General features: G+C 39.1%; 1 protein-coding gene across 2 annotated transcripts in view; it reads left to right on the top strand.

Moving 5' to 3' along the window:
• Positions 1-27095, top strand: part of PTPRC (protein tyrosine phosphatase receptor type C) — a 61631-nt gene that overhangs the window by 12425 nt on the left and 22111 nt on the right. The window contains exons 3-8 of one of the 2 annotated variants that reach the window (XM_062613443.1): positions 21129-21224; positions 22025-22120; positions 22497-22523; positions 24477-24563; positions 25899-25931; positions 26734-26952. In XM_062613443.1, coding sequence (XP_062469427.1) covers positions 21129-21224; positions 22025-22120; positions 22497-22523; positions 24477-24563; positions 25899-25931; positions 26734-26952 — 558 coding nt within the window. The remainder of the gene's footprint in view (positions 1-21128; positions 21225-22024; positions 22121-22496; positions 22524-24476; positions 24564-25898; positions 25932-26733; positions 26953-27095) is intronic. The other variant, XM_062613444.1, reaches the window with a different exon arrangement.

Raw genomic sequence — 27095 nt, forward strand, 5'->3', positions numbered from 1 at the left:
AGAATGTAACATTGATTATTGTGAACAATAAACCATTCATTTAGCGAATCCTGTTAGTCAGTCAGCAAAGTGGTAGGAGGCCTGTATATCACCTCAGCTAGTTGCAGAAATCCTGTGTTAACCTTCTGTGTAATGTACTTGTCACCCTACCAATGGGTGGACATAAGAACTTAATCTGATGTTCAGCAAAGGTTAGTGAAGGAAGGCATGAAGGTATTAACCGCTCTTCCTGGGAGAAGATTTCTGTCAGGTTCAAAAGAAAATTTCTGCCTATATCCAGGCGGGGGATCAGATTGAAGCAGAAATAAAAAGGTTGCTTGGGCAGTTGGAGCAGATCATAGGGTAGCACCTTTCAGATGTTCTGGAGTATGAGCATGAGTAAATCAAGAGCAGGGAAATAACAATAATGCACTAGTAATTTTGCATCAGGGGTCAGTACATTTAGCAGCTGCATTTAATTTTATGATCTCTATATACTGTGGTACTGCAGGAGGCAAATGCAAATGCAAATTAACATGATCAGGACTACAACAATAGACCTTAATGAGGCAGATTTCTGTGAAAGTTACAATGTACTTTCCTTGTAAAAGAAATCCAAAATCAAAACAGTTCAGCTGTGCTTGTGATGCAGACTCCCAGTCTATGTCTTAGGTCAGAGTGATATATCTCTTTGAGTCCTGTTTCAATCTGTGCACATATAATAGCATTTTCGCTGGAGCTAGAAGGTGTTGCAGAGTGCGTGTGGTTGCAGTGCTGATGCAGTCATAGAGGCAGATGAGAAAACTCACTCCAGGAAATGTGATCATTAGGGAAATGATCTGTCATGAAATTCATTGTAATGCCACATTTCAGAACAAAAAGTGATTCAAAGCTTTTAGCTAAAAAACAAACTCAAAACCAAATCCCCATTACTTCTTCTCATAGTGAGACAGGAGATTTAACTCATAATGAAGAATGCTGGGAATGACTGACAGTGTGTGATGCTGAGCATTTGAAGTGTTGGATGTTGGTTTCTTGTCTGCAGATTCCATTTAGAAGCTTCACAATGTAGTTGCTGGAGAAGAAACCACTTTGACTGCAAATAGATCCTAGCTTGGTCTCTCTGCTCATTATCTTTGTGGTACACTTCCTTTTCATATGCCTGCTGTTGTTACAATATTCAAAATCCTTTCTGGATTTTAGTTCTTTGATGATTCTTTGCTAAAAATAATTAGATTTAATATTAGTTAACTATCCAATGCTTAAAATCTTACTGTTGCATGTTTTTAATATTGCTTTTGATGTATTTATTAATATAATGATCAAATTTGTGAGCACTAGACCAGCTCATGCATTTTCCATAGGTGAAGCCTTGCTATAAGGAAAACAGAGGAAGTGGAAAAGTTTCCTTAGAGTTTCTCAACTTAGACAGGAGTTGTCTGCATGCTACAATGAAAAAAACCCACCAACCATGAGGTTTAAACATCATATAGTACAGATACTCTAGATCTGGGGGAGTCAAAGGATTCTCTGGAGATGCAAGGGTTGTACATCTTCTGTAAAACCCAATGCCACAGGCATTTCAAGGTCACATCCAAGTCCGTAGCACTTTGTACTGCCAGCAGACTAGTAATCTGTCAGAATGAACTGTCTGTATTTCTTTATATAAATATACATTTAATCCACAGTATGAACTCTTATTTTCTATGGCATTTATGATTTTTATATCAGGGCAATTTCATTGAAATCAACTGATTTTTTTTTTTTTTTTACTGTTCTTAACATTTGCAATTCTGTTAAACAGAAAGAATTATTTGTTTGATTGTGGGTTTTTATAATATTTAAATAAAAGAAACTGCTTTAATAGAAATCTTTTTTTAAACCTTCATAATGCAAGCTATGAAATAAAGAAAAAATAAAATTATAAGGAAGATGTGAAATGCCCAGGTGTAAACATCTTTGACTGGATCTCTTCTGCAGGTAGTAATATGCTCTAAGCTGTCCCGCACAGCCTTGGCCCTCTGACCGTACTGGGAAACATCCTGGCACATGTTGTTGCTCCCTTACCTCCTGCAGATTTAGGCTTCCTTCATGTAGCAACCAGAGTATGGCAGATGGATGTGCTTCCCCTTTGGTATCTGTATGCTTAATCTGGACCTGTCAGCTTGGAAATGTTTGCAGGTGTGCTGGTATAGAGATAGTCATCCATTTCTATCAATGCGTAAGGGTGAAATCTGAGGCTACTTGGATGCCTCTGATCGTAGTGTGTCCAAACCTGTTAGGCAATGTATAGTTTTTCCAGTGATTGCATTGCTCTTGTTGCAGTGAGTCACCGCTTTTTAAAGTAAATAGGGACTTAGTTTAATGTCATGTTGTGATACTTTTTTACAGAGAATATATTCTACTTTAAGAAAGCCACAGGTAACAATGTGCAGATGCAGTAATTTGTTTTTACATCTGTCAGTTTTAAAATTGGCCTGAAAAATCCTTCTCTGTTCTCAGTACTTTGGAATTGCACAGTAATCAAGTTCTTTGTGAGGACAAGGCACGAATTCATAGAGTCTCACTACAAATACTACTAAGTTAGACTGGAAAATGGGCATGCAAAGAAGCAAAGTTAATTCACTCGGTTGCATTAAGCTTCCACTATACCTGACCAAAGAACTTGCACAGTTTAAGATGTTGGTAGAGGCTTACCATGAAGAGCTCCTATCTTATAACTAGGTATTTTGAGTTAGCCTTATACAAATCTGTGTGCAATTGGTATTAGAAAGTGAGAGATGTGAGGATGTTACATAAATGCAATGTCTTGCAAAGAAATATGGTATCTTCTAGGTGTATTTTAAACAGTAAAAGTTACATCTCCCCTGAAATCCCCAGTGCTATTTCTGAAGAATGTAAGCACTAGTGTTCTCTGGGACAAGTGGTGTTTGGAAGTTGGCTCTAGGATAAAGCATTTTAGAATGAACTGAAAGAAAATATAAAAGAAATTAACTGAAATATTAGAACCTGTAAGAAAATTGTGTTAACACACTGTGCAAGTGTGTGCCTGAGCCTAAAAGGAGAAGGAGCTGTAAAGCCAGAGAGAAAAATAAAAGCTGTCTTATGAGTGTGTGTTTAGATACTAGAGGTTTTCTTCTGAAGCTCTAAATCCATCTGGAGTGATACTAACTAAAGATATTATCAACTGCCATATGTAAAATTCAAAGTAATTATTACCAAAATGAAGAAATTAGTTCAGGAAATAACATAAACGGTAATAAAATAACAATTGATTCTAGCATATGAGAAAAGCTGTGAATAACTCGGTGGGTCTGCTATATTGTTAAAAACTAACAGGAGCAATGAAACAGAAGACTAAAAGTGCCTTTTCACAAAGTTTTCATGCAGTTGGCCCCAGAGAGATTCCTGTTCACTGCCTGAAGGTGTAAAGCAGTGTTAGAAACCAGAGTTGGCTACAGTCTGTTAGTGGTGCGGGAAAGGGGTCACAGCAGTTTAACAGCACAGGGTGTTTGCTACTGTGAGCAGTGGGAAAGAGGTGTGACCCATTGCCTCTTTTTCGTCTTGATGCTAGATTTTCTTTTAGGAAAGAACTATGCATAAGGCTTGTAGAAGTTGTTTTCAGGAAGTAAACTTCAGAGCGGAATGATGTGGAATTCACCCAAAAGTTCTTGTGAAGGACTTACGAGTGTGAACTTGCAGTAAGAATAGAAACCAACTCCCTAAGCATCAGTTTCTATTGTGGAGGTAGTCAGTGTGCTACAGTAATTATGTTTTTAAAGCTGGCTCTTTGGACTTTAGTTCAGTGAACCTTCAGTAATTAAAGAATACCTGAAATAGCAATGACAGAGCTAGAAAAGGAGAAAGTATTTTGGATGTGTTTACTGGGCACCTCAGATCATCCTAATCTAGGACAGTCACTGGATCTTCTGTATACAGTGTAATGCTCATGGAAGATAAACTACAGTCAATCTTATTTCTTAGATAATTGTTTCATTCTGTGATGTACCCTGAGGCTTATGTCATGGAGAGGCTGCTTTTTGTGGTGCTTTGTAACTAAAGAAGCATGCTAAAAGTGAAAGGTGATGCATTAGAGCAACTAAACTTTCTGGTAGTTTAGTTTTGCAAAAGTTTTTAAAGTGATGTAGGCTGAAGTGTTAATATTTTTGTACATTGCTACTATTGCTACCTTACCTCAGCTGAGGAAGTTTACTCATTTGTGGGTTGACAGGCAGCCTTGCCATGGGAATGGGAAGGCGCTTGCTTACGATGCAAGCTGAGAGCTGGTTTGCTAAGTACAGACCAGTGCTCTGCAAAGTGGAGATAAAATTAAGGCACCCACATCCTGTGACACCAGGCTGCCATTTACGAGGAAATTGAAAGAAGTCCATTAGTTCCAAACACTGTTAAAACAGCAAAATGCTTGACTAGTTATGCTTGATTTACCTTATACTGTGTACAGTTGAAAGTGTATCTTGTGAGCTAAATCTTCTGGTGATGAAACTCAGTCTCTTCCTGGTGGTGTCAGAGAAGCAGCAAAAACCAGCTCTGGATGCTTGTCTGCCATATTAATTTTGCAGGTGAACATGAGTATGTTCCTGTAATTCATAGCTACTCCAGCTGTTCTTGTACATCTATAATCATCATTTGCTGTTAGTTCCTGTGTCTGTTCTTATCCTTTTTCAAAAACTGTTAAATATGCAACTTTAAATAATTTTCAAAAATCCAACTGTGTTATATTTCTGGAATACAAATGCATTTCAGATGGAGTTATAGACTAGGTGAAAATGAACATTTTCTTTTAATTCTTGTGTTTGGCAGCAGTAATGGTGGGAACTTAATTTCTTTTATATCTTTACCAAAAAATATTGAACCAGGCTGACTGCATCTATTTTGGAAATTCTTTATCATCTGAAAAGAAACATAAATTTTCATTAAGTTTGCTCATTACCTGCAGTCAAACAATATTTCCCCAGTGAAATCTGGTCGATACTAGGAAGATAAACACAGTGCCATGGTCACATGTCACAGGTTTGCTGGGCAAGCAGATCTAAATTACTATCTCTAGAACGCTGAACTAATCTCTTTAATCTTGTCATCTGTGAATCTCAGAATTAGATTAGAGATATCAAACTGCAAAGGCATCCCAAAATAAGCAAACTAGGTGGCAATTCTGAAGCAACTGCAAGTTCATAGTGAAATCATGATGTAAGAATGGGTCAGTGTTTAGGCTACAGAGACAGCACATATCTTTTAGATGAGGATATTTGTTCTGTGAAGTCATCATCAGAGTCATGGAGCGTGACATAAGCAGATGCATGATGATAAGATAATGAATAGAGAAAGGAACAGATCAGCCCCTTGAGCATGGGACCACTGCAGTTTAGAGGCAGACTGCTGAAACTGCTTCAGAAGCAGCAGAGAATCGGGAACTTCTAACCATGGGGGGTGGGCAGGTGGAGGGGTGGGGTGGTGGAGAGGGCTGGGTAAAGACAAAAAAACAAAAGCAAGCAGTAGCCAACCGCACACAGCTTTTGCAGTTTGAGGCTTTCCAGCGGGGTAGCATTGTCTGCTGCATAGGCAGGAAGCAGTGGAGCCCTGCAGGACCTGCAGCTAGCCCCAGCCCCTTCTCTCAGCCCATGGATGGATGTATCAGCAGTGCATCATAAGCTGTTTGTCAACGTTAATGCAGAGCCTGGGAAAGAACACAAGGTATTTCTCTGGATGAAGTTACTACTGTAGACCAAACACATTTGACAACAGTTTGGTTACTTTTTAGGTGTTCAAATAATTCTTCTGTCCCTTCCTAGCAAAGTGGTGAATTGCAGTGGGTTTTCTTCATTTTATGTGATATCTCTATCTCTCTGCCAAACCCAGTATGTGAAACTAAAGCTAGTTAATGGGTAAGCACCAATGTTGACCTCTCAGTTTTGTGCTCTAAGGTCCAAAGGCAGAAACTTAACAAGACAATGGGAACACCCTGCCATAGTTAAGCCACTCAAATTTAAACTGTAGTTGAATTATACTGAAGTGGGAGTTTAACCATGTGACTAACTGTAATGACTCATAGCCCCAAAGGACATGACTTCAGGGTGCAGCAAAGGAAGACAGAGAGGCCCCTGATTGAGAAATAACTACCTGCAGAAGCAGGATTTTTACAACCACATTTGGTAGCACAGTGCCAAAGCTCATTAACATTGATGAGGCAAAAGATTACTTTAATTAGCAACTGCCAATAACTTAAAACTGGAAACCAAAACATGCTTGGTGATTAAGACGTTTTAGCGTTGTGTACCTTTAAGCAAATAAAAGCACCTGCACTCCTGGCTGGAAAGCAGATGCTCTGGCAAGAGTCCCACATTCTTCATGTAATGTAGACCCTTACTCACAGAGAAAAAGCCATGGTCAAACAGGCTGTAATTGGTCTAATTTGAGAAGTTCCCCATGATACCAAGTGCAGTGGGATCCCACTCGGCCATCAGCCACTCAGCTCTGCAGAGCCATCTCCTCCACTACAGCCAGTTTCCCAGCCATCCATGATGGGGGACTGAGCAAGGGAATTGTCATGTAAGTGTAGGAGATACTTGGGACCTCAGTGCCATTTCTTGTATTCTTTGGAGAACGCTTCTGTAGAAAACCATATTCCTTTGGGGGCATCTATCTGCCCCAGACATCTGCCAAAATGAATTGTCAACTTTTAATTCAATTGTCTTTTATACCATCTGCTGTAGCCCTAGAGGATTTGTTACTCATCCCCTAACAGAATCACATTATGTCCCAGGTGGGGAATTCCATTCCCTGATCACTGTGTTCCTTATTTTCTTGGGAGTTTACTAATCTTTGTAAAGGTTTTCTTTGGCCCTGTCTGCCTAAAGAAAGCTGGTGGCTTCCTTCCTTATCTTTCACAACACTATTTCAAACTGCTTTACACCATCATTGCTGCAGATGTTGTTTGTCTGCCCTTAGTTTCTTTGGGTCTTGGTTATGTAAATGTATGTAAAGAGCATAATTTATTTCCTGAAGGAAAGAAATTGCGTTAACAGTGCAGAATCAATTGGTTTTGCAGCAGACATTACAATGGGCAGAGCATCATGAATTCCTGACTATGGAATTTCCTACAAAAAGAATTTTACTATTTTCATATATTTTTCAAAGTTTCTGGATGTGAGGGTAATCTTGAAAATCCTAACTGAAATGCTGCAGCCTGTTTGAGTCTTTGGGTATAGTGGTCTCTGTTGCCTTGCTAACATTTGGCACTGTTATGAATTGTCTTTCATAATTTTAATATGAAGGAAACTGCCCTGAAATTTTCAGTTTTGCTGTATGAAGTGTTATGAAAACACACAAATTGATGCAGAGTTTGGCTGTGGGTGCTGTAGATTGTGCAGGGTTTTGATTGTAGTTCAGTTTATCCACATACTCTTAACAGCATATACATTAGGGCAGAGCAGCCCATGGAAAGCTGGGTTATTCCACACTGGAGCTGGTCTACACAAGCCAAGTGGCAGGGACAGAAAAGGCTCAAGTGCCTTGCCAAGCCAGCAGAGCTGAATGCTGAATTAGGCACTGTCAGTCCCCACTTCCTATTAATATTTGTTGCTGGATTGGTACTGGGGATCTGTTAAATGCTTACAAGCTGGACCCTAAGCAGTCCTAATTTGGAGCACCATCTAAATTTAAACTATGGGCTTAATTCCTACTGATGCCAGTGATGAATTTGTGTGCAGAAGTGCTTTCTTGAACACCTTCCAGAACTTTCTGTCTTTTGTTTGGTTTGGTCATATTATGAAATTTGTGCAGCATATGTATAAAATGCTGTACAGGTGCTAAGTAATATCTTCAGTTGTCTTAATCTACACAACTGAAAAATTTCAGGTATATTCCTTTTGTTAAAAATGAAAGCGCACTTAATTTTAACAGGTCACATGGTCATAAATTCCATCAAAAGCTGTTATAGACTTTGAAAGAGTAAAATCTTACCCACATTAGCACATACTGTGTCTTTCAGGCTACAGCTTTTCCATCTGTCTTCACAGAAGACATTACACATGCAACTTCCAAACTGCTCCATCTATGTGTGTATACAAACTGAGACTTATTTTACAGATCAAGGTTTCTGACCTCCCACTTTCAAGTAGGAGCTGTTCTTGCTATTGTCATCAGATTGTAATGCTACTATATACATCTGTCTTATTAATAGACATCAGAAATGTTTACAGGTCTGCTGAATTTGCTGGCTTGTGTATTGCTCTGCCTATATAAAGAGTGTAAAATTATTTGGAGCATGAAATTGGATGTTCTCTTATCTTTGGCCTAAGGGTTTCCCCTGGGTCCCTATATTTTGAAAGGTCCATAAAATTCTTTTCTTACATGAAGTCTTGTCTAGCATCTTTATCTAATATCTTTGATTTTACTTTTATTTCCAAGACTGCTCACTGCAAAAAAATTATAATAAAAAATAGGAAAAAGGAAAATAGTTATGAAATGCTAATAAAAATTGCTTGCCACATACAAAAGATGGAAACATAGACTGTTTATGTTCTTTCTGCTTTGAATTGTTTAAAGTATAGCTTTAGATTTCACAGGTTCCTTGCTGGAATATGGGGAGCCACAATCTTTGAGAAGAGTGGCATCCTTGCATTTTGAGACTCTATTTTCATCTCTTGAAGCATTCAGAATACATTGCCTTTTAGAAAAGCATGGTCAGCACAGGTTTCAAAGCAAAATAAGATGACTTGTTTTCCCTTCTTTTTGTTTATGATTATCAGATAGTTAAAGTCGGGGCTCACATCTCCAGTTTCTTGTAATGAAAATAACAAAATAGAGGCAAAAAAAAAAAAAAAAGACACATTTTAAAGGCAGGTTACTGCCCAGAATTGCACACCAAAATTGATGATCTGATTTTCAGAAGAAAAATACAGAAGGAAAAGGGATTGAGAAACCACTTTCACTCAAAGCTGTTAGTGAATTCAGGAGGGGTCGAGCATGCTTATCTCTCTTTTGAAATCTATTCATCATTGCTTCTGGCATGACATGAAGTACAGGTTTCTTCTTGATAGTGCTGGCTCAGCTTCCCGTAAGGGGCAGAGCCTAGGTTTTGCATCCAGATTTTGAGATAGGGAGAGGCTTTTGTATGTGCATGCACGGCATTCTGGGGAGCTTGTGTTCTAGGAGCTTGTTTGCAGCTCTATGACTGTTCCTATTTATACAATGAGAAGGATATGAGCGTTTTTGTTTGTTTTTTTTTTTTTATATATATATATACAGAACTTTCAGATCCCTTGTCTGCAATCTTTATAATTTTAAATGAATTTCAGTTGCAATGTTCCAGTTTAGTAGGATAGTGCTATCATCTCCCCTTTGCAAGGGATGTTACAGGGCCACTCACCTAGTAGTAAAATGTGGAACTTCTGAATAGGACTTGGTCACTTTCCTTATGCTGGCTGAGTACAAGGTTGATGTCAGGTTATGTATCAAATACAGGAAATTTTGATTAAATGCTGATAATTTTTGCTTTTCAATTAAAATATGAATGTTTCCATATTAGATTATATAGGAAATACATATAAATAGTTTGTAATGGGCAGTTTTCCTGAAAGATATTGATATGTTTCACTGAATGACTTACTTTGCAAACAATTCTTTGCATGAGTAATGGTGGTAGAATCTGACCCTGTTTCCTGTCAACATTTTGTGTGTATATTTTACTGTGTTTTAAGTTGTACCCTAGCAAGTAGACCTCATAGCAGCCTTCCAAGTATCTGAAGGGGGGCTATAGGGATGCTGGGGATGGACTATTCATTAGGGACTGTAGTGATAGGACAAGGGGTAATGGATTCAAACTTAAACAGGGGAAGTTTAGATTGGATATAAGGAAGAAATTCTTTCCTGTTAGGGTGGTGAGGCACTGGAATGGGTTGCCCAGGGAGGTTGTGAATGCTCCATCCCTGGCGGTGTTCAAGGCCAGGTTGTACAGAGCCTTGGGTGACATGGTTTAGTGTGAGGTGTCTCTGCCCATGACCGGGGGGTTGGAACTGGATGATCTTAAGGTCCTTTCCAACCCTAACTATTCTATGATTCTATGATTCTAAGTATACAGTTGATTTAGCTGCTGATCAGTGAATATGGTTTGTCACTACATCTCATGAACAACAAAAATTTTATTCAGTAAAATATTTGGTGGATGATATTAAGTTCTGATTATTTCTGGCCTGAATGTCTGGAGAGAAAAAGTCAGGACAGTAACCAAGTAAAATCACTCTCCCTTGAAACACAGAGGGTTTGCTGGCTGCAGCTGACAGCCCTGGGAGGGCGAGGAAGCTGCCCAGCAGGCAGAGTTGATGTGGGAACAGTTCTCCACTGAGCCGGGTGGGATTTTTTTATCCTCTGTACTCTCTATCCTTTTAAGAAGCAGAAGCTAGATGTCTATCAGCCAGTGCTGGTTAGGATCTTCTCTTCATGCTAGAAGAAATCCGGGTCATAGGAGATGACTGAGGCTAGCAGGATAGTTTAGAGCATTGCTCCTTGGAGATGTGAGGCTGGGACTTTGGCTCATGGAGCATAGGGACTGCTGAGAGTCCTGTTAAGCTTGGAGCAAGAAGCTGTAGAAATACAAATGACAGTTCACTGGAAAGTGAAATTTTTGTGCCATATCTTTATTCTGATTTGCGCCTTCCTGCTGTAAAGAGTCTTTCAAAGGCTGGGGCTGTGCTGGCAAAGTAGCAGCACAGTAAAACCCAGTGCTGTGCACTGGAGGTACAGAGCAATGACATGTACGTAACTCTGCTGCAGAATAAAGCAGGCAGTTTTCTTTAAGCCTGAACTGCACAACCATCAGAGAAGTCAATTAAACAGTCATGTCATTCTTGTGAGTAGATAAAGTCAGATCCTCACTCTGACTCCAGTGTGCTCATCTGAACCACGGGATCTGTTCTCTTCAAAGACAGTAGCTGACTCTCCTCAGCCTCAGCCTGTAGTAGGGATGCTTCAGTAGCAGCAAACATCACTTCAGGCCTCAGAGCACCACTCCTGTGAGCCACTTGGCATCTCCTGCAAGTGTGAGGAATTTTGTATTCAGGGTACTCTGATTTTTGCAGCACTACTGAATTACTGGGAGTTTCACCTTGTGAGGGGAAGAACTGTCCTGTGGGAGCAGTCTGTGTTACTAAACCAGAGATACTCTGCAACTGTGGAAGAACTTGTGGGGCTCTGAGCTGCTGTCTCCCCCTACTGCTGAGGGTTACAATAGGCAGGTGCTGCCAGAGTATCAGAGTAGCCCCTAGGAACACCGCACTACACCTTTGCAGCAGTATTGAGCATTGCTGTCTGGTGGATTGTTGTGCTTTATACAGCATGCATAGAATATAGCACCTAGGAGTTATGGTTGGGATTGAGGAAAACTGATATTTTTGCATTATAAATATAATTAAATGAAGAGGAAGCAATCTCACTGTGAAAATAAGACTTCTATCTAAAACCCCTTACCAGCTCAGAATACAACATGTATCTAAGGTTACAAAAAAGTAAATTAAAGGAAATGTTATGGTCTTTTTTTCAGAACCTGTGTGTTTTCTTTCCATTTTTGATTGTGCTTTGATCTTATTTTGTAGGAAAGCTAAGTATTTGTAAATCCAGGTGATGTCAGTTGGAGACATAGATGTTCAGAGGACCTGAATATCAACCTATTTATCTGTGTCATCTGTGCTTCTCCCTCAGCTCCCCCAGGCCAGTTTGCTGCTTTTGTCTGAGTCTTTAGCAGAGCAACAGATCAGAGAAAAATCTTATTACAGAAAGGAAAAGCTCACAGACAGATGTTATTTCTTGACAGAAATGTTCATTCGTTTTTAAAAATCATTGGCTGCATCTTTTTGAAAATCACTGATTAGAGTCCCCACTGACATAATGTTCCCAGCAGGTACAGAGCTGTTGATCCATGGACTTCATGCTAATAGATTTCTACCAAACAGAAGATATGTCTGATTTCAGAAGGCTTCATATTATCAGTGGCTAAAATGCTGCTAATCATACAGTATTAGATTGTTTATGGTTTGACATTTGAGCTGATTAAAGGCAGTTTAGAGAAATATTTGCAAGTTGTTTCTTTGCAGAGCAAAGGACCCATTTGCTGTTTCTGGCAAAACTTGGTAAAAAGTAATGTGCAGTCAGGAAGGAGAAGCCAGTCAGATGTGTAACTAAACCATGGTCCAATAGCCTGAGATGAAGAAGTTTGCCCCTACCTCACACTCTCAGCAATAGTCAGTCAGTCCTTGGCTGCAGCCCCTCCTTTTCTGATCAAAACTCTTGAGAGCTGAGCTGCCCCCAGCTGTGCTCGATAGCTCCCCAGGACTAATGGAGTTGACAGTTGCCAAAACATGGGAGTAGGAATTGGGAGGATAATATAATAGTTACATGTTCTTTCCTCCTTCTGCTTGCCACAAACAATATGCATTCAGCAAATCCAGAATATGCCTGTCAGTATCATTAAGCAGAGCAATATGGACAAAGTGTTTCTTTCTGCTCATGGCAGATGTGGGAAAGAAAGATGAAGAAGTTACAGGAGGGCTAGAAAAGTCATAGGTAAAGTTAGCGACTGGCCCTTGACAACGGGCAAGTTCAGCATGGTATCAGTGTGAGTCTAGCTCCTGACTTTATACATGCACAAATACTGAAAATATACAAAAGGCAAAACAAACTAACACAAGTTTTCTTTTGCATGTAGCACAAAATTGCCAAGCAAATGTCACAGCTGATCTTCCACTTCTCATGTATAGGTGTTTCTTAATGACTGCTGATAGTAGCCAGTATTTCACAGTTGAAGTAACTGAACTGAAGGTTTGATCTTCTCCACTCTTGCAGACATTTCACATGGTGACAGGTACTCCCTGCAAAGCAGCCTGGACTGTATCCCAAAGATGGCACCCCCCACTGTATCATATTAAGGGACCTGTACAAGTAAAAATAATTACAGATGCAAATTTGGTGAAAAGATGTTTAATACGGAAATGTCATGACTGCACTAGAGAAGTTGTGGTTTAGCACTAAGATAGATCCGATTGCTTGAGCATGTGGGTACCATGGTAACTCAGTTTCACCATTTTTAAGCACTTAAGCTCTAAACCACAGTATGCTGCACCCTCTTCCTTTTGAGTAGGGCTCTGTAGAAATAAAACAGAAGTAAACAGCATGAGAGAAACCACAGAGCAGCAAAGGTGTCATTAGCTGTGGTCGTACAAGTGGGTTAGTGTAGTTAAAGTCCCCCTATGAAGACTCATTTAAAGTGCAGAGTGATTGATAGAAACGCCGTCCTTCTGCCTGCTAAATACACAATATTCCTGGATATTTATTTTAAGTTTGCAAGAACTGTGTACACAGCAAAAAGTATTTGAATTGCTACTTTTAGTGTTTATTCTACTTCAGGTTTACTTCAGAAGTCCTAGATATTGTTGGTAACAAACGTTGCTTCCATGTAATTAATATTTCCTGAGGGGAATTTCTGTTTTTCTCTGTGATTTTATTTTTCTCTGGAAAAAATAAACTCTTAAATTTATTTTCTCTGATCAGAATCAGAAAATTCCTTTTTCTAAATGGTCAGAAATGTTTAATCTGATTTTATTTTAGGTGAGAAAAAAAGAAATCAGTATTTTCCTTGCGACTTTTTTTGTTGTTTTTTCCTTCAGACAATCTCTGTGTGTTAGGAGCAGTTATGCTTGTTTTTTGTTTTAGCTGATAAACATTGTTTTAACTGATGATTGTCGACAGACTTTGGTGTTTGTATTTCCTCCTCTTTGCTGAGCCTGCAACATTATGTTCCTCCTTGTATCTGCCAGCTATAGATTCTTCTTAATTCCATCTCTTTCTTCTGGATGCTGCCCTTGTACTTAACTGCTGCTTAATTTGATTTATTTTTTTTTTTTTTTGCCTTATCCAGTGCTGTAAATGCTGCGTGATGCTTATAGGTGGCACTGAAGTTCAGGAGAGACACAGCTCCTGCCCTGGAAGCTGGACAGCAAGGAGAGGGTCAGAGATGTTGGCAACCAATGACAAGCATAAATTTCAAGCATAAATTTCATTAAAAAAAAGTAATATCACTTCTTATATTTAGCTATAGTGTGGGTCTATAATTCCCGAGATGTGATTTGCAGGAAGACTAGGCCTTCCATAATGCAATTCAGGTTTGAACACTGCTATGTGTCTTAGGAATGGAAAAGCCTTTGGCTCCCCAGATACATACGTTAACCAAAGATTGAAAATGGTAGGAAAGAGTAATAGAATCAGGCTTTTAGGCGATGATTGCAGTGTGTTGGGGGTGGGCTGGTGAGGGGGAAAGAGGGAGTGCAATTATTAATGAATTTGTATAAAAGGTAATATTTTAAGAAATTCTAAAGGGAAACTGTTTTAATTACATGTTTAGAGTTGGAATGAATGTTACATCCTGATGCCAAAAGGAAACAATTGGCATTTCTTAATCACAACATCTTAAATTTTCTGTTAAATTAGAATTTACAGTTTCACATTTTTATCCCTAATTTCTGGTGAAAAGTATTGTAACTATTGCCTGTGGGAACAGAAATTGTAATATTTATTTAGTTTTAATTCTCAGCTACTGTAAATGTATAGCTTTCCTATGACTGCTGTAGGGCTATGAAAATTTTACCAATTAGATTATGGATTACTTTGAAGTGATCTCATGCCTGCATCTTCAATGACCAAAAACGTAGGCATTGTTTTTGTTAGGACCCTCTGAAATGTCCCAGTTGTCTGAGAAGTTTCTACATGTTCAAGTCAAATGAGTAATTTCCTTTTTGACTAGGAGCATGAAAAGTTTCACACATCTTTAATGTGACCTCTATATGGCATTCTTTTAATCAATTTTCAAAAAGCAGCAATTTTTCCAGAAACTGGGACCAATTTTGGTTTGTTTTTTTCTTCCTCAGAATTGGTGATAAATTAAGTGCAATTCTGTACTCTGTGATTATGAAAGCACTACAGCATACATGATCCTACCTATAAAATTTGAGGGGTCCTCTGTGGTGTAGAATTACTCAGATGTTTAAGTGTTTGCTAGCCTATTCATAGGTCTGGCCAGATTTATTTGTGAAGTAGGAATGGATCCCTTTATTTCATGTTAGCAGCAAAAAGCAGTAACATCTCTGTCCCTGATGTTCATTTACTTTGTCTCTTTAGCTAGTTCTGGCAGCACAAGGGAGCCTTAAAGTAAGTGTGAATTACATCCCATCCTACTTGAAGTTTAAAAATAAATCAAAGCAGGGTGGCTGGCAGCATTTTGTAAGGCTCCTTGCCTTACTCACCCTTCACCTCCCACCAGGGACTGTTCTTTTTCTGCAATTTAGTATTGGCTTGCAGTGGAGCTGACTAATGTCTGTGCTGTTTGCTAGAAGACCCCCTCAAAGAGCTTTACTCTATCTGAACAAGTAGACCACATCCTGTTGCTTTCTGTGCAGATGTGAAGAGCCCTGACCTTGCTGAAGCAGTGCTATTCAGCTGAAAAAGAGGGAAGACAGAATCTGGACCTACACTAGCTGCTTTGTGTAAAGTGCTGCTCAGTGGGGGTTGTTGGGGTCTGTCCAATATACTGAAGGGTGAAGAGATCCTGGGAAAAGGGCAGCACTTCTGCAGAATCACTAAGCATTTCTCCTGGCAGAAAACCCCAGCTGCCACTGGTTTTGCAGACACGAGAGTGAGAGGAAGGATGACTTCCTCTGCCCGCTCTCCGGGTCTGGCAAACCCACTCAGAGTGCAGCTGGATGTGAAGAGCCAGCTGGTATGGTACCGCTCTAGATAAAACGCCAAATGCATGACTAGCAAAAAGGCATCCTCCTTCCCACATTTCTCTATGCTGTGTGTGCATTAAGGAATGCAATGCTGCAGCACTACTGTGCTCAGAGGGGACAGCCTGAGCTTCTGGCATGCAAGTGCAGTCCCCTGCGCATCTGAGCAGGAAATACAAAACAGGGTCCATTCAACCCCCTGTGCAAATTAAGCAGCGGAATGGAGTCAAAAGGCACGTTCCCTGTCATCAGCTAATGTATTTTTGCTTGTATAAACATGGTAACGTTTTTAGGCTTTTAATCCAGATTCAACACCACCTTCATTTTATCAGCTGGAGTTTCCTTTAATAAGACACGCACACAGGAAATTTGTGCTGGTGCTTCCTTTTGCTTGAGAATATCAGACCCCGGGCTTCCTTGGAACACAGTGTCTTTTAACATATTCTAGGTCTGAACTATCTTCTGTTGAATTGAGAAGCATTTTCACCTTAGCCTGTCTTTCGTGAGAGGACAAGCAGTGAGCAGTTAACTTCTTGCATATGGGTGTGATCATAGTGCACCTCTGCAAGTGCAGTCACTACTACAGCAGTGATATAGCAGCCCCTGCACCTCCAAATGTGGCCTGGACAGCCTGCTGTCCTTGGGGTTTGAAGTGTTTGGCTTTTTTTGTGTCCTAGTTTTTTTCCCAATTTTTTAATTTACTCTTCTCGTTGAACTTTGAAAGGTTTCTTCAAAATAGAGTAGTCCCAGGACCTGTATGTCTTTGAGCTTTCAGGAGGAAGGGCGGTCAGCTCATAAATTTTAGTTGTAATTTGTTGATAGACTGCCGTTCCATGAAAACCTTGTCTTTCATGCAGCAGCTGTGCTCTGTCTGCCAATGGGTAGCCAAAGAGGAAAGGGAATGAAAGCGATTAGCCAAGCTCCCATCTGCCCATGGGTTGTGCTGGTTGAATCTTTTTGCGGGGTACAAGACTAAAGCCAGATCAACTTAAATATTACTGATGGGCTGTAAATCTTTTGAGTAAGTCAGCAGGAACAAATTGGTGGCCAAATCAAGAGAAGGGAAATGGAAACTTATGAAAGTTCCTTCATTAGCAGGAACTTGGTGTACACTTTAATTCTGCCACTTGGGTTATCTCAGCTTATCCTTCACCTCTTATCTTAAAAATGTCTTATGGCTGGATGCAGTTTAAAATCTGTAAAAAGATTTGGGATAGTTCCTGTTTAAACCCAGACCTACTTGCTTAGTTTTGTAATCATCAGGCTTTCATACCACACAGCATGGTTTTTTTTTGGGTTGGACATCCTTATTAAATTGTAAAGATATTTTAGATTTCAGCCTTCAAGTTTCCAGAGATATGTTTTAGAATATAAACATGAGCAGATAGTTTTGACTTTGAGGTTAATTTTGTTAAGCCGAGGTTAGCCCAGACATATTTGTTAGCTGTGGGACATTTGGGGAAAATAAATTAATTGTAGGAATATGCCAATTAGTATTGGAGTACCAGTCTGGTATGTTGGGATTCTTCTTTATTTTCCTTCAATTTACCCAGTACCTCTCAAGAAGGTTATATGGCAAAATGCATCTGCTTTGCTGTTTGAGATTTTTTTTAGTGTTCTGGTGCCACCTATTGAATTCTTTTCAACTGTGTCCAATTCTATGGCTATAATAAATCATATAATAGAATAAAATCATAAAAGAGGAGGAAACCTTTAAAATGCTTAGAAGAACATAAAACTGCCATGAAATTCTTTTAAAATGCCAGTGCTCATTTGGAGGGAAAAAAAGGCAATCTAGGACCGTTAATTTTCAAACTGTTTTAAGTGATCTGCTCTAGTTGAACTGGTCTGAGCAAGGCAGACTAGGTGATCTCTTGAGGTCACTTCCAAGCTTGAGTTCTATGATGTGACTAAAATTCAGCATCTGTCATGAGTGGGCAATAAACCTCATGCTATATTTAAGGCAGTAGCATTATTTCTGACTTTACAAGGGAGAGGATGGAAAAAAATTACTTTATAAAATACACATTTGCATTAGAGAACAGTAAATAGCTTGAAAAATATTTCTAAATGTTTCACTGATCTCTGAGTGGAGTTTCATTTAGGACTTTTTCTGCAACTTTTTTGATTCTTTTCTTGGAAACAGTTATTTAAGTGATAGTTGATCTGTGTAGATGGCCACAGAAAGTTAATTTTGGGCTTAAGGTGTATTTAATGTGCTGAACCAAAGTAAAATTTGGGAAAGAGGGGGAATAATTGATTCTTCAACTGATAAGCCAGTTGAAGAAAGAAAAATCATATTATGGAATTTAGAGCAACCAACCACCAGCTTTCAAATGCTGAATTTTAAAAAAAACATGAAGATACAGTGAAAATTTATGTCTCATGGCAAATATGAATGAATATACATGTCATGTTTTCTAAACTTCATTGGCAGTTTAAGGTATAGTCAGATTATAGAATTTCTGGTAATAAATGTTCTATTCAGATGCTGCAGATACATTGATAGATCAAAAGATCATCTGTATTTTTGTATTTTGACAGCATCTGCCAGGTTAAGTTAACATTCTGTAGTTCTGAAAAGCATAGGTTTTCCTGTGTTTCAATGGAGATACAAAAATATAAATGAGTTAACAAACTAGAGCTGTTAATATGTAGCTTCTAAACCTGTATTATTTAGTCTCTTGTCAGTCTACTACATTTTTTACAGATTATATTCTTACAATTAAGAGCAATTTTATTTTGAATCTTTCTTACGATTTCAGACAAACTATAGGCAGGCCCATATCCTCGTTTCATGGGCCAGATTTTAGGCAACACAATCCCAACCTCTATAAAGAATGAAGTAGCTAGCTCTGCGTTACTATTTTTAGGTGAGCTTCATTTGACTTCTCTTGATACTTTTTCTTTAAAATATCAGACTTCTGGATTTTTCCAAATTTTAATTTGTAGGAAGAGATCTTGAATAATGTACAGTCCACAACAAATGCAACTGTTCGCTAGAAAAGTACCTACAAGATTTTAGGTTTTTTTTTTTACATTGATTTTTATATCATGGCTTATACATGTTTCATGGCAGTTCTGAGCATAAAGAAATTACTCTCCACAGGTATCGTTGTCATCACTGATCATGTTTTTTTAGTGGCTGTTGCTGGTCTTCTGAACTGTCCATACAGGGTGCAGAATCCATGGAGGCTATTGAGCAGCCAACACATGTAGCACTGATTGTTGGATCGATAAGGAGAAAATCTTTGGAGTTCTGGGAAGTCTGCCTATGTTGAGCTTCTGTGTCAGAGATAAGCAAAGTGTTTTTGGTGCTTGCACATGAACAGGGCAACAGAACATGTATTCTTCATAAGTACTGCAGTACCTGGATTTTTGCTTTAAAGGTTGAAGGAGTTTATTTTCAAAACAGTAGAGCTACATTTGAGGAGTACCATGTAGGGAAGCTGAAGAAACAGAGAAATTATAAACAATGAAGTACTATCTGAAAAACACAGATGCTTCCCCCCTCCCCCCAAAAAAAACAAACCACAAAACAAAACCAACCAACCAATAACAACAACAAAAAAAACAAACAAAAAGGAAATAAACAACGTGGGAAAGAAGTAGTAGAAAAAGGCAGAAAAGGAAAAGCCAAATAAGCAGATAAAAGTTTGTGAACAGTTACAGCGAGGCATGTATGAATAAATGGCTTTATTCCTTGATGAAAGCATAGCAGGCTGTGTTAGAGGGAGATGTCTTGAGGGAAGAGGCATTGCTTTGGTATGGATTTCATAGAATCATAGAATGGTTTGGGTTGGAAGGGACCGTAAAGATCATCTCTTTCCACCCCCCTGCCATGGGCAGGGACACCTTGCACTAGACCAGGTTGCTCCAAGCCCCGTCCCACCTGGCCTTGAACACTGCCAGTGTTCACTTGAACAGTGCCGCTTTCACAGCTTCTCAGGAAAAACCTGTTCCAGTCCCTCATCACCCTCACAGTAAAGAACTTCTTCCTAACGTCTAATCTAAGTTGACCCCTCGTCAGCTTAAAACGATTCCCCTTGTCCTATCTCTATACACCCTTGTAAAATGGCCCTCTCCAGATTTCTTGTAGGGCCCCTTTAGGCACTGGAAGCTGCTCTAAAGTCTCCCCAGAGCCTTCTCTTCTCCATGCTGAACAATCCCAGCTTTCCAAGCCTGTCTTCACAGGAGAGGTGTTCCAGCCCTTTGATCATCTTTGTGGCCTTCCTGGGCTTGCTCCCACAGCTTCACGTCCTTCTTATGTTTGGGGCCCCACAGCTGAGAACAGTACTCCAGGTGTAGTCTCACTGGAGTGGAGCAGAGAGGAAGAAAACGTGCTGGTCTTACTCCTTTAGATGCAGCCCAGCATATGGTTGCCTTTCTGGGCTGGAAGTGCACACAGCAGGGTCATGTTCAGCTTCTTATGAACCAACACCTCCAAGTCTTTCTCCTCAAGGTTGCTCTCAATCCATTTTCTGCCCATTCTGTATTTGTACTTGGAGTTGCTCTGACCCAGGTGCAGGACCTTGCACTTGGCCTTGTTGAACTTCATGAGGTTTGCACTGGTCTACCTCTCAAGCCTGTCAAGGTTTCTTATGTCAAAGCAGATTTCAGGATTTTTATGTCAAAGTGGAAGCTTCTAATCCTCAAAATGAGTAAAGGGTATAGTGCTGACAACAAACTCATGGTGCCAGCTATTGCCATTTTTTTTGTCTCTCTTGCAACATAAATTTTACGTTACACAAATACAAAATGCTTTGGGTCAGGATTTCAAAACAGAATGTAAAAATGAGGCTTGTTTTTATAGGTGTGAAAAAATCATAGCTCCCAGCTCAAGTCAGGAGGTAATTTATAAGATGAGGATAGGAGTTATTAGGAAAGATTCTTAAATATCAGCAGGATAGTCCAGGAAGGGCACAGCCACTTAGAAATTAGTAGTAGGAAAGCAAATGGCTTTCAGAAATGCTGAGGATTGGCTTTCCAGCTCTTGTATAGTGAGGATTATAGACAAGTTGGATTTTTCTTGAAAAAGAATGTTGGTATCTCTTCTTAGCAACAGTCATTCTTCATTCAGTGAAAAGTCACCCCTATTTGTTTATGTTGCTTTTACATGTATACATTTGCTGTGTGATGATGAAAAAGATTTTGAGAGTTTTAGCTTTTGGTATTGCAAAATACATCAATAAACATGAAAATATTTCAGTATCCCGAGAAAATATTTCAGTATCTGTCCTGGAAAATGTGGTTCAGAAAAGCTGAAGCAGAAAAGCTTCAGAAAAGGACTTTTTCTACTATAGATGAACTTCTCACTTACATGCATTGCTCACCTGGTGATATCTTTTCCCCACTATGGAGCAGGAGATGAAAATCTGGCAAACACCAGCTTTCCCTTCCTTATGTCACCTCCACCTGCACACTCCACATCACTCTCACCTCCAGACACCACTGAAGGTAACGGTGAATTCAGGACCATGGCATTGCTGCTATTCTCCTGTTTCAGCTGAACTGACATCTACTTCTATCGTGCCTTTGTTAACTCCATTGTTGTGAAAGCAATCTGGTCATTTTTTGTTGTCTGAGGTCAATTGTATTACAGAAATATTTGTTAATATTGTTAATGCAATTAGGACATATTTAGGGGTTTATTTTAATTAAATCAAAGGTGGGGATTTGATACACATTCTTCAAAGAATTCAGGGTATAACATTCTGTTATAAATTCATGTGTTCTTTATGGACCCCCGTTCCCCTTGAGCTCTCAGATAGGCTTTTCATGATGAGTTGTCACAGTGAAGCTTTCTTGCAATTCATGCAGGCACCACAGCAGTATCTGATGACTGTTGGAAGAGGGTATTTCCTGGGTCAAAAGCACAAAACAAAAACGCTCCAGTCAGTCTGGGCCTTTTGCAAACTGTACATTACTTCACACCTTTCAGCTGGTGTTTTGAAACACCTGAAATCAGTGCATGCCCCACACATTGCTAAAGAATGATCAAATCTCTTCCCCACAAAGGCATTCTAGACAAGTTTGTGGGAATTAAGTTTTGCAGACCTAATTGCAAGCCGTGCTCTTTCAAGAAATCCAAGCAGATCTATTGCACAGCCTGTACAGGAAATGAAGGGGAATTTTAAATTTGTTCTTTTTTTGCCAGTGTTGGAAAGGGAAATATAATTCAGAGAGCAGCTGCTTACGGTGAGCTACTCGCCTTCATACGTTGCTCACCTGTTGGTATCTTTTTCCCCACTGTGCAGCAGGAGATGAAAATCTGGCAAACACCAGCTTTCCCTTCCTCATGTCACTTCCACCTGCACGCTCCACATCACTCTCACCTCCAGGCACCACTGAAGGTAACGGTGAATTCAGGACCATGGCATTGCTGCTATTCTGTTTCAGCTGAACTAGCATCAGGTACAGCCTTCCTGATGCTATCTCCACCCCTTAGGCTGCACAGCACAAACACATGGCTCAAGAAAAAGTGATTTTTAATGTGGACAGTATCAGTCCACATATATCACATGTTTGATATTTTGGGGGTCTGGTTGTTGCTGCTTGCCACTAAATATCACTTAAGAATGTAATTACTTAAGAATGTGTAATTCACTGGGGAAAACTCAGCTGATTGTTGGGAGGAAGAAATGTTTCTTTTTTTATTTTTGGCATATGATTGTGTTTAATTCCTTGAAAGTTTAATTTACAATTTCTCTCTCTCTTTCTCTTTTAAAGGAGATGATTCAGCAGTGACTATGCCTGGTAAGAAACTTTTAATTTACATGACTGAACTGCATTGGTGTTTTTTACTGATAATTTCTACTTCCCTTTTGCTGCACACAGTTCTCTCACAGAGCATGTCAGGCCTTTTCATTCAGCCCAATGAGTTGAAATGTGCTGTTGAAAGAGGCAAGAATATCAGTCAAGTCTGGTTTTGAGTCATGAATTTGAGTATATTTTAAAACAGCAAGAAAGAGGTATAGTCAGCACCAAAAAGTCTTATACTTGCAGAATGTTCAGCTGACAACTGTTGGACCTCCAAACACCCTGAGCATTTGGTGTGCATGTGTCTTTGCTTGCAAACAGATTCACAGTGCCTCAGTATGAGAGTGCTCCAGCATAGCAGCCCTGTGTTGTGTGGAGCTTTGTGTCCTTCATTGAGCAGGAAGCTTCTGAAGCATTAATGAAACTGCTGTAACTCTCACCACAGGTTTCTCTCCTGCAGACAGCACATACCTCTCCACGCACACAGGCTCCATCCCTGGCACGGCACTCAGCAACCCACCACGCAGCAGCACAACTTCCCTCACCACACGCACTCCCACTGCCTTCCAGAATGCTTCATCAGGTTTGACATCTTCCTTTAGATGCCACTCACTGCTCTATAAACTGTAATGGGAAACTAAGTAATTCAGCCTCAGGAAAGCCTTTTCCAGCATTTGGTTTGTCAAATAGAAAAGGTATCTGCAATTTGGCAAAGTGGCAATACCAGAATTATTTCCAGGATGTGGTATCTGATAGCCAATTCTTGCAGTCATCTGTCCTGGGCTCAGTAGTAGCAGTCATTTTTTTATCCTTCTTAGTAGCTGTTGCAGTGCTACTGTTGTAGTGCAGTTTTTGACTTTCGGCTTGGGAACAGTGCTGATAGCACCAATGGTTTTAGTTACTGCTCAAATGTTTAGCCTGGCCAAGGGCTTTGTGAGTCTTATGCTCTGCCAGGGAGGAGGGGAAGCCAGGAGGAAGCAGAGACAGGACACCTGACCTAAACTGACCAAAGAGGTATTCCATACCACAGCACGTCATGCCCAGGATGTAACTGAGAGTTACCCGGAAGGGCTGGGAGACTGCGGGGTTGGAGGAGGTATTGGTTGGTGCTCGGTCGGGCTGGGTGGGGTGAGTTATCGGTCGGCTGGTGGTGAGGTGTTGTATTCTCTTCCCTTGTTATTTCCTTTATTATTATTATTACTGGTGGTAGCAGTAGTGATTTGTGTTATACCTTAGTTACTAAACTGTTCTTATCTCAACCCATGGGAGTTGCATTCTTTTTGATTCTCCTCTCCATCCCTCCAGGAGCAGGGGGAGGGAAAGAAGGGGGGGAGTGAGAGAGACTACGTGATTTATGGCTGGCTGGGTTTAACCCATGACATGATCTCAGTACTAGCAAAACTCTAGCTGCTGTCAACAAGGCCATTGTCAAAGCAAGAGCAATAGGAGTGGTCCTAAAAGAGAATATAGAAACCAGTCAGTGATTTATAAGCAGGAAGATAAATACTGATACCTAGTGAGTAATATAGTGTGCAATGTATGTGATCTGGCAAATGAACACTAATGGAGTGCTTGTTTCTGAAAGAGCACAAGGACTGTTCATAATTGCGTTTTACTGTAAGAATATAGTAAAATGTTACAGTTTTTCCCAGTTCACAATTATTAATGCCATTTTTATGTTGATTCTATCTGAAATAAGCCTAAATAAAGAAAAAAATCTGCTTATACATTGCAAAATTCATTAATAAGTGGTATATTCCTATTTTCTGGTTTATTTGATATATTGACATAATTTTTCTTTCAGCACTCTCCTCTAAATTACAGAAATCCTGGGAAGGAAAAAAAATACACAGAGGAGGGCTCTGTAGTATAAGACATTTCTGATGATAGAGCCATACAAAATAATGAATTTTACTTTGTAATGCTGATATGTTTTTTATTTCCTTACAGATGATTACAATTCAACATCCTTGCACAGCACCATCTCACCAGTCAGCATGCCAGCAAACACTGGGATCATCCCCACTTACACAATAGGTGACAAACTTGCACACAGTTATCACAATTACGATGCTGCAAGTGCAGAAATGTGCTAGAATGAGGGAATTAATTTTGAATATTTTTATCAAACTTAAGCATACAAATCAGGAATACAACTGCATTAAACTTAAGGGTTTTTAGAAATCTCATTGGTAGTTTATGAGTAGCATTAAAGACACCAGATTTGCCACTTGTCAAGAAAGTGAAAAATAGAATTTCCACACAGTAGCATAGCACAAGGGTAAAACTGTCAATTACTGCATCAGTACTTCTCTTGCTATTCACAGAAACTTGCCCAAACAGTAAAAATGTATGAATACATCCAAGATCTATGTGCTTCTCTGTTTTCTGGTGGCATCCCTTTTGTTTCACTCAGCATTAACATTTTCTTGGGATCTAAGTTGCAGACACTTATGCACATTATTATTCCAATTGAGATGTTAGGAATTACTCAGGTCAGTAAAATACATGTGTGTGCTTGAGCAAAGTACACCAGGAGTCAGACTCTTACCATCCTTGTAACTACCCTTCAAAGTAGCTATATCATTCTGTTAGCTCTTTGACTAAACTTAGCTTTTACTTGTGGGTCTTCTGCCCCTAATCATCTTGGTAATTCTCCACTGGACCCTCTCAATCTACCCTCTCTTTAGGGGCACTACTCAGCCAGATGGCTTCCAGCCTGGAGAAATGCAAATCTAGGGCCAATCTTCTTTGAAAAAAATTACATATCAGTCTCTTTTGGTAATACTTAGTATATTTTCAGTAATTGTTTTAGCACGAAGTTCTTTGCTCAAGCATCTGTACATATTTTCTAAATACCAGCTCATAATTTCTTTTGAGTATTTTGATGTAAATATATTTGTAAAACAATCTGTATTGTTGCAGAAATCTCTTTCCAAACAGTATAAAACGAAGGTTAATTTTGTTTCTTTAGTGATGTTGGATGCTGCTCAGTTAGCCGTTCCACAGCATATGTATCCTGGGAAACTGCTATCACATCATATCACTATGAGAATGTGCGATTTTGGAATATTGTTCTGTAACTTTGTATGTAGAAATGTTATTAGTAGCCAGTTTGATTTGTAGGCAGCTATGTCATTGTAAAATTATAAAAGACACGTGATGCCTAAAATAACTAATTAAGATTGGGATTCTATGTAGCTGATGCTTACTTTGCTTTTTTAAGTGTGAGTGGAGTGCTAAATATAGTTACTTGTATTTAATATACTGAATGAAGTTTTGGGCAGTATCAATCACACTCCTCTAATGCTCTGTGGAAACAAACCCCCAGGCCTGCTGAGCTACACCTTACTTTATTTTCTTTTCTTATAGAAACTCCCCCAGTGACAACAGATGAACCCTGTGGTAAGAACTAACCCATTTATTTTATCTCAGTCTTCAAATGTGACCAAATCAGTAAACTAAAATATGAAGAGTTGATCAGTAAAACTGATCAATTATAGCATCTCAGATCTTTTTATAATCTGTTTTCCAATTCAGTGAGTGTAGATTTAATGTTATCAACATTTCTGGTTTTCTCATCTTTATTTACAGTTCTATTAAATTGCCCTGCACTAGGCTGTTGATATCAGGGCTGCAGAAGAGATCTGCCTTCATTCCTCTCTCTAATTTTTACCCATCATATTGATAGCCACATGCAGCAATCTGCAATTCAAAACTAAAATAAAACTAAAGTTTGGATATTTGTTTTTCTCTCTTCAGATTTAGAGACCTCTCCTTTCTTATTTTCAGGAACAGACTCTAGTGATTATTTGCTAGATGGTTAAGAAATGCTTTGAGTGAGAAAATTTGAAATGTCTATTCAAACAAGTTATTCAGTGTGTCAAAACAAAGTATTTCACTTTGAATGGATATTTTAAATTAAAGTAAATCTGTTTCTGGAATGTTCAGCTTCTTAATTTTTTAGTTTTTCTAACTGAAAAATTGCTTAAAAGAATATTTTCTGACGGAAATGTTCTGTTTCGACAAAACGGTTCTTTAAAGTAAAAGATAAGTAAAAAGTTAAAATATAGAATAAGAGGCAGATAGTTTAGTTGTATTTCCTTATTCTTAAAACACATATGGTGCTTGGGGTGCCATAAAACATTAAATGGTTCTTAAAAATTGTCATAAAAATATTGTTTACCATTTTATCTTTTTCTTTTAGATGTTGGTATTGACTACAGCATAAAAAGTGTAGAAGGCAAGAATAACGTGGCTGAAGTTACACTGAAAAATCTCAGAAAAAACAGAGAATATGTAATTTTGGGGGCTAACAAGAACTTCAGTGTGGAATCTGGCATCTATACAATAGAACTTCAGAGATGCATGAGATACAGAGTTAGCGTTAAAAATTGCGCTGACATGTATCTTTCTGTTCCACCTGGTAGGTACAGAAGGGGTTTGGTAGGTTTTTTGCGATTTTTTTTTTGACATGCAGTCATCCAACTTTCCTGGGTGTTTTAGTCTATTCGTGTCTTTTCAGAGATTCAGACAGGTTTTCATATTTTGTGCTTGGTTTGTAAGATA

The sequence above is a fragment of the Pezoporus occidentalis genome, unplaced genomic scaffold (assembly GCF_034315485.1).
Source record: "Pezoporus occidentalis ecotype Australia unplaced genomic scaffold, CSIRO_AGI_Poc_V1 ctg167, whole genome shotgun sequence".
Lineage (NCBI taxonomy): Eukaryota > Metazoa > Chordata > Aves > Psittaciformes > Psittacidae > Pezoporus > Pezoporus occidentalis.